This window comes from Oncorhynchus nerka, linkage group LG8 (assembly GCF_034236695.1).
Source record: "Oncorhynchus nerka isolate Pitt River linkage group LG8, Oner_Uvic_2.0, whole genome shotgun sequence".
Classification (NCBI taxonomy): domain Eukaryota; kingdom Metazoa; phylum Chordata; class Actinopteri; order Salmoniformes; family Salmonidae; genus Oncorhynchus; species Oncorhynchus nerka.
The window spans coordinates 36,911,708-36,919,864 of NC_088403.1; the positions used below are offsets into that span (position 1 = coordinate 36,911,708).

General features: G+C 46.7%; 1 protein-coding gene across 5 annotated transcripts in view; it reads left to right on the forward strand.

The window, feature by feature from the left end:
- Positions 1-7,300, forward strand: part of LOC115133245 (cadherin EGF LAG seven-pass G-type receptor 1-like) — a 125,980-nt gene extending 118,680 nt beyond the window's left edge. For 2 of the 5 annotated variants that reach the window (XM_029666281.2, XM_029666284.2), the window contains 11 exons: positions 298-472; positions 1,310-1,422; positions 1,769-1,848; positions 2,222-2,348; positions 2,720-2,845; positions 2,997-3,133; positions 4,059-4,165; positions 4,359-4,523; positions 4,807-5,091; positions 5,310-5,619; positions 6,200-7,300. In XM_029666281.2, the coding sequence (XP_029522141.2) occupies positions 298-472; positions 1,310-1,422; positions 1,769-1,848; positions 2,222-2,348; positions 2,720-2,845; positions 2,997-3,133; positions 4,059-4,165; positions 4,359-4,523; positions 4,807-5,091; positions 5,310-5,619; positions 6,200-6,227 (1,653 nt within the window). In that variant the 3' untranslated portion in view covers positions 6,228-7,300. Of the gene's footprint in view, positions 1-297; positions 473-1,309; positions 1,423-1,768; positions 1,849-2,221; positions 2,349-2,719; positions 2,846-2,996; positions 3,134-4,058; positions 4,166-4,358; positions 4,524-4,806; positions 5,092-5,309; positions 5,620-6,166 lie in introns of all 5 variants that reach the window. The other 3 variants (XM_029666283.2, XM_065021762.1, XM_029666282.2) reach the window with 2 other exon arrangements.
- The last annotated feature ends 857 nt before the right edge of the window (positions 7,301-8,157 follow it).

An 8,157-nucleotide genomic window follows, 5' to 3' on the forward strand; every position in this document is an offset into this window, starting at 1 on the left:
TATTGATGTCACTCGTTAAATCCACTTCAAATCAGTGTAGATCAAGAGGCGGAAACAGGTTAAAGAAGGACTTTTAATCCTTGAGACAATTGAGACATGGATGGTGTATGTGTGCCGTTCAGAGAGTGAATGGGCAAGACAGAACTCTATTAAGAAGGTGTTCTTAATGTTGTTGTACCCTCAGTGTAGTGTGGCCAGTGCTGAAGAATGGAACTTGGATTAGTGGTTCTCAATGTGATTGAAATGGATGTCCCTGGAGACCTCTGACCTTGTCCCTCCGCGACTCTCTGTCTGTAGTTTGTGTGTACGGTGATCGCCATCCTGCTCCACTACTTCTACATGTGTACGTTTGCCTGGATGTTTGTGGAGGGCCTCCACATCTACCGCATGCTGACGGAGGTCCGGAACATCAACCATGGTCACATGAGGTTCTACTACGCCATGGGCTGGGGCATACCTGCAATCATCACAGGTGAGCACACACACACACACTTACTTAAACTCAGTCACCCCAATCCCAGGTAAACAAATCTAGTCACATCTATGAGTCAGAAGCCATCTTGTCTGTATTCTGGCGTACTGCGACTCGTTGGTCCCTGTGGGAAACCTGGAGGAAAAAGAGAGAGAGCGAGAGCAGTAGGAAAAGCCAGATAATATGAGGGAGAGCGCTGAGAGAGAGAGAGGGAGAGACATCCTGAAGTCTCTGTCCAGTAGTAGTCTCCAGTGCTAAATGTCTCCTCCTGTCCTGAAGGCTTCCTCTAGTTGATTAGACCGGTGTCTGCTGATGCCAGTCGGCCCATAATGCTATATCACTTTCCACCCTGGCACACGCACAAAGCCTGGGGAGAGAATAAGACGCTAACCCAGCCCGGCTCCTCTCTTCTCCCGTGGATAATACCGGTAGATCTGCTTACCCCGTTGTGCACTAGAGTGAGGTGTTTTATGAAGCCTCTGTGTGTATCTATGGATTTGAATGAAGGAAGAAAGCCTGTACACAGTATACACTGTTCCCACGTGGTTTGCTTGACCTGCAACTTTATTTGTGGACGAACCACGCACAAGCGTTCTAGACTTTTCTCTGCTATTCTCTTCTCCCGTCAATAATAGCCCAACTCATCTACTTGCATAGTTTATTTTGTGGGGGTTTCTAATAGATGCCTCTGATTTATTTTTCTCTGCATTTGAATGAAGAAAGAATTCCTGCACAGTGCAAATGTATTATTGGCCCAGTACAGGTGATGCTCGTACTTTATAGTAGGCCTGTAGCTAACACAGTGTTGATGTGTTTCTCTGGTTCTCCCCTCCTCAGGTCTGGCAGTGGGTCTTGACCCTCAGGGCTATGGGAACCCAGACTTCTGCTGGCTCTCTGTCCACGACACCCTCATCTGGAGCTTCGCAGGACCCATCTCTGTAGTCGTCCTGGTGAGTGCCTGAGATAAATGGTGCCTTTTTTAAACCTGTAATAGTGATAGGTTTTTACTTTTTTACTTACACGGTTCTTTTCAATGTCACGTTCTTCTTTTTCTTTCTTTGCTCGTTCTTCTCTCCTTGCCCCTTCCGTTTCTTTTTGTCCTTCCTTTGCTCTCTCTCTCTCTCTCTCTCTCTCTCTCTCTCTCTCTCTAATTCCTTAGTGAATGCCATTCCTGAGCCCTCTCTCCCCCAGTGATTTGCAGTTTAAGGTCTTGAGTGTATCTGTTGACTGTAAGTGGATTACCCTGTTGTCTGCCATGGTACTAATGCTTGTCTCGATCCCTCTCCTCTCTCTCAGGTCAACATTGTCATCTTTGTACTGGCAGCTAAGGCATCCTGTGGACGCAGGCAGAGGTCCTTCGAGAAGTCTGGAGCCATGTAATTATTTTTTACACACGCAGGCACACACACACACACACACACACACACACACATACGCACTCACACACCCTTGAGATTAAGAACATCAAAGGCCATTCTCTACATTCCATTGTTGAGCTACATCTATGTTACATTAACCATCTATTAGTAGGACTTATGTGTGTGTCTCCTATGTTACATTAACCATCTATTAGTAGGACTTATGTGTGTGTCTCCTATGTTACATTAACCATCTATTAGTAGGACTTACGTGTGTGTCTGTGGATGCGCGACAGTGTGGGTGTGCATCCATGCGTGTATGTATGAGTGTGTGTGAGCGTGTGTGCATGTGTGTGTGTTATAATCCAAGTTTCTCCCTCTACCTACATAGTCCTGCTCTGAGGACAGCCTTCCTCCTCCTATTGCTCATCAGCGCCACCTGGCTGTTGGGCCTCATGGCAGTCAACAGTGATGTCATGACCTTCCACTACCTGTTCGCCATCTTCAGTTGTCTGCAGGTGAGGGGTCAGGGACAGGGCCCAGGGTTAAAGGTCACGGGTCAGGCTGTACAGTCATTCACGACTCTAGAGGTTAAAACTCTCAGCCTTACTGTACACCAGCCGTTACAAAATCCATTCTCTTCATTAGGCCAGGGCCTACATCCATAAAGCATGTCAGAGTAGGCATACTTATCTTCGATCAGTTTAGCCTTTTAGATCGCAATGAATAAGATAACATCGCCGGGGGGAGACCTGGTCCTAGATCAGCACTCGTACTCCGAGACAATTTACGAATGCAGGCCCTGGCCTAATATCAGTGAAAAGAATGGATTTTTGAAAAAGGCTTTCACTGACCCTCTCTCTCTCTGTCTCTCTCTGTCTCCTTATAGGGCATCTTCATCTTCTTCTTCCATGTGATCTTTAATAAAGAAGTGAGGAAGAATCTGAAGAATGTCTTTACCGGGAAGAAGGCTTTACCGGATGAGTCCAGCACTACCAGAGCATCTCTACTGACTGTGAGTATACACACAGATAAACCCACACAAGGGGGTGTACAGATGTCTTTACTGTCTGATACTGACTGGGTTCTTTCTCCACACCCCCCTCCCCCTCTCCTCCTCTCTCCCTCCCTCCTTCCAACCACCCCCCCCTTGTCCCTCCCTCCAGCGGTCTCTGAACTGTAACAACACGTACACTGAGGACGGTCCTCTGTACAGGTCAGCCATTGGGGAGTCCACTGTTTCTCTGGAGAGTGCCGTCAGGTCAGCCAAAAGCCACAGCAGCTACCTCGCTTACACACTCAGGTAACATGGTGGCTGCCGCATGGCTATGGCAATGGCATAACTGTCTGTCCTGTCTCAGTCTGGATCTCTCTTTTTTTCTCTGTTACTCTTTTGATCTCTGAGCCCTCTCTCTCTCCACACTAACCCCAGTTACAGCCTCCACAGCATCTCTGAGCCCGCCCTCTCTCTCTCTCTCTCTCTCTCTCTCTCTCTCTCCACACTAACCCCAGTTACAGCCTCCACAGCATCTCTGAGCCCTCTCTCTCTCTCTCTCTCTTTTTCTCTGTTTTTCTCTTTCTCTCTCTTTCACTGCATCAGGCACACTGGCTCACCCGAGTTACAGCCTCCACAGCATCTCTGAGCCCTCTCTCTCTCCACACTAACCCCAGCTACAGCCTCCACAGCATCTCTGAGCCATCTCTCTCTATCTATCTCTCTGTTTTTTCGTGACTGTTTTTCTACCTTTCTACAAATATTATTTCACATGCATGCAGGCACAGCATGGCTCAGCTTAACACAGCAGTGTGTCAACGACAAGCACACATACACACACACTTACACAGGTCAACTAGGGCTAGGCCCAGTGGGTGGGGAGTGTCTGGCTGGAGGAGGGAGGGATATACAGTACCTGGTAGAATATTTCAGACACACACAGCTGGCATCTGGCAGTTCGACTTCAGTTGCCAGTTGTACGGTGTTTCCTCCGACACATTGGTGCGGCTGGCTTTCGGGTTCAGCGAGCAGTGTGGCTTGGCAGGGTCGTGTTTCGTGGAACGCATGGCTCTCGAACCTTCGCCTCTCCGGAGTCCGTACGTAAGAATTAAATACAAAAATAAGAAAAGGAAGTTCGTCATCAGTTCTTCTGCTGCTCTACAGTAAGTCCAAAGGCTCCAATGTGATTCCATCTAGACGTGTAACTAACCTCAGTTTGGCCTCTCTGATGTAGGGGCGACTCTGGTCAGAAGCCCAGTGTGTCGTCGGCCACAGCGAAAGCAGGACACACTGACCTGGACGGATCTCTGTTCCACAGGAACGGCACGAAAGGAGGAGACGGTAAGCTGCATCATGATCCGATTCAAACTCCCATCAAGCTGTCCTTTTTCATGAAAGGGTTGATGGAGATGGGGTGCAGTCCTCACAGCAGTGAGCTGTGTGTCTGCATAATGTGTTCATGTGTTGCTCTTTCTCTCTTTTTGTCTTTTGGTCTCCCTCTCTTTTTCTCTCTCTCTCTCTCTCTCTCTCTCAGACTCGGACTCGGATAGTGAGTTGTCTGTAGATGAGCACAGCTCGTCCTATGCCTCGTCTCACTCTTCTGACAGCGAAGATGATGACATGGACATCAAGCCCAAGTGGAACAACGAGAGACAGCCTCTACACAGCACACCTAAAGGGACCAGCATTGCAACCAAAGGTAGCCATCCATTTCCAATCCAAAACACCCCTCAACGGTACCTATCAAAACATCCATGGTCTCGCTGCTCAGAAAGCACTGCAGCTTTTTATTCATTCTAAATGACTCACTGATAACGGTACATACGTCTGAGAATACATTATAACTGGATTATAGTTTTATACCTGCAGACTTTACCATAAGTAAAGTGTTATCGACATATTTAGTATTGTACTGTGGTATGGTAGTACTACCTACAACCAAAGTACTGATTGGCTCATATCTCTTCTTCCTCTGACCCTAGTGGAAGCAGTGTCCAATCACGTGAAGCCTTACTGGCCCAAGGAGGCGACAACAGCCAGTGACAGCGAGGATCCTGGGGGTGCAGAACGGCTGAGGGTGGAGACCAAGGTGAACGTGGAGCTGCACCAGGAGAACAAACTCAACCATGTAGGAGAGAGAGGGGAAACACCGCAGGACAGGGAGACCCCCACTAGGGAGAATGGACCTCCCAGTCTACCCTCCAATGGACCCTCCAATGGACCTCCAAGCCTACCCAACAGCACCCATCAACCGGAGCCGAAGAAGGGTGAGATATGTAGACATTCCTCTTTTTGTTTTTTTGTTTTTGTGTTGGTTGGTTTGTTTGTTTGTGTTTGTTTGTTCATTCACTCACTTGTTTGTTCATTCAATCATTCATCCAAGCATACAATATATTGGCCCTGTAACTGGGTCTTTATCCATTTGTGAAAGTTTTTTTTACACCTTAAACAAATCTAAAGTGACTCTGTATTCTTCTTCCTTCAGGCATCCTGAAGAACAAGATCACGTACCCTCCTCCCTTGACCGACAAGAACATGAAGAACCGACTGAGAGAGAAGCTGAGTGACTACAACCCTCCCACCATCTCTTCCTCCATCCCTCCACCCATCATCCCTCCGTCCAAGACCCCCTCCGTGGCCTCCAACGACGGGGTACACCCCGTATCTGTGGGCAAGAGCAACAGTGTAGTCATCAAGCCGCCGATTGCCCCACGGCCACAATTACCACAGAACGGGGGCGTGGCTATGAGCATGAAGGCGATAACGACCAACGGAGGCAACGAATCAGACTCAGAGTGGGTAGTCACGTGATGATGTCATAGTGTAATTGTTGTGTGTGGTGTTTTTCAATAGGGCAGAGAATGCAGCGCAACTCAGCATGAAGTGATGTATGAATCCTTTTAGCCTAAATAGTGAATGAGTGGATTTTAAAAATGTCAGATTGCATCTGAATGGTATTTCATTATAGACACTTTAATGACATGCATCTGTTGATCATGGAGTCTATTGATGCTGACTTGCATGTGTTAGGTGAAGTTATCACATAAGGAGGACATATTTCGCTGTTGCACATGTCTATGTGTACTGTATGAATGAAAGTTCCCATCCCACATATGAATGTTGCACGTGGTTGTTTAGTGGTTAGCCTGCATCCCTACCTGCACACATCTAACCCAGCATGTCTCCCCTCCCTCTATCCTCCCTCCCCTCCCCTCCCTCTATCCTTCCCTCCCTCCCTCCCTCTACCCTTCCCTCCCCTCCCTCTATCCTTCCCTCCCCTCCCTCTATCCTTCCCTCCCTCCCTCTACCCTTCCCTCCATTCCCTTTTCTCTCCCGGAACAGCGGCAGTAATGAAACTTCAATCTGACCCTGCAGGAAAACCAGAGTCTCTCTGCCCTTATGAGAGGAGAAAAGATGATCTCTCACTGAAGTGGAGGAGGGGAGGAGGAGGAGAATAAAGGAACAAGAGGAGAAAGGACAATGAAAGGAAAAGAGAGGAGAAAACATGAGAGCAATGGCGAAACAAGAGGCGGGAAAGGGAAAGGTATAATTAAAAAGAGAGAAGGTATCACACCCATGTGCAACGGAGAGGTGACCTCTCGTCCTTCACCTCTCACCCTCTTAATCTCGTAAGGAGAGCAGTATTACTGCAGAGCCACGCCTGACGGACTAAAGTAAAGGCAAGAAAAGGGAATGTATGCGTCAGACTAAACCAAGTAAAGGATGGGCTCCTACTTACTGGACTAATGGAACCTCTTGTGCCAAACCACATTTTTGAAATCCTTGAAGACTCCACCCCCCAGAATGAGTGACTCACATTGGTCGATCAGAGACTCTTAAGAGCCTCAGGACTGATACAGATATGGATGTATGACCACTGCGTGCCGGTACAGTCAGAGGTAATCCAGAGAAAGACTTCTAAGACTACAAATCCTATGGGAGAAACTCAGGAGAAACTCAAGAGACTTACCAAGTGCCCTGTTCCTCCAAGCGAATCATAGAAAGAGGAGCATAGCCTTTCACCCAATGCTTTTAGAGTGTAATTAATATGTAGATATTTCAACAACAAAAAATTATATATTTTGTATTTGAACTGTGTCATCATGGATGAGACAAAACGACATATTTGTAAATTGAAAAGAAAATGCTTTTGTAAACACAACAATTGTAGAAACCCTTTCTCATTGTGGAGAAATCACACTCTGTTATAGGACAGGTTCTTCTGTGGCTCAGACTAGCAAACCTGTGCCTTATCATTGTGCAAACCATGCCCATCATGGAGTCTCTAATGTCAAGCTAACCACTACACAAGTAATGCCTATCATGTGATCGGCACTGTACAAAATGTCTTCTTTTTTTTGTATGATCAAAGACACTGGAATCGTTTTGTAACACATGTATATTTATTTTTATGGTTTCAAGACACTGGAAAAATTGATTGTAACTGTAAAATTAAAGATGACACGTTGAATTTTTTTTAATGCCTTGTCCGAATTCTGACATCCCACCCACACGTTTTGAAAAGTTTATATAATACCCTTAAGGAGGGAGATAAAACTGAAATGAGGATAACTGTGAACGAGGTATGGGAGGAAAGAAAAGAGATGTACTTTGAATGGTATTTTTCCTTAAAAGGTAGTGTAGCTATGTCTTAAATGACTCTCCCTGTATATCCTTACACTGGCCAAGGAATGTAATGTCTCTTTACACTCCTTGAGACTGTCCTGTGCTGTGCCAGGCACAACTGGGAGTTTGTGTGTGTGTGTGTCTGGCTGGCTGATGGACTGTCTGACTTGCCTGCTGTGGGGTCCAAAGTCCAGACAGTGACTGAGGTCCAGGGCTAATCCTTTATGAAACAATGGTGCCTACCGGTCCTGCTGTCTCTCTGTCTGTCTGTGTCTGTCTCTCTGTGTGTCTGTCTGTCTGTGTGTGTGTGTGTGTGTGTCTGTCTCTTCCAGTGTGGTTCCAGGGTGCCGTACGTTCACATACCAGAATAGTCACACATGAAACAGAAGCAGTTAAACCCAGACATCACACACACCCTACAGAACATGCTCACTGTACCAGGCAGACACCCTGAGAGAGCCACAAACTCTCACACAGGTTTCATTATCCACATGACAGGGGCAAAAGTGAGTGTGTAATAGAAGGCACATTTTTGAAGTGCTTTGAGTTTTTCTTGACACCCCGATAAAGAGTTTAGGTATTTTATCACACTTTCTTAGTCGTTCTTCAACAAATGGCTCCATAAGTTCACGAAAAGGTGACCTGGATTTACAGGTTTTCTCAGTCGCTTTGGTGCATTTTTCACATCATCCCTAACATGTGCAAAA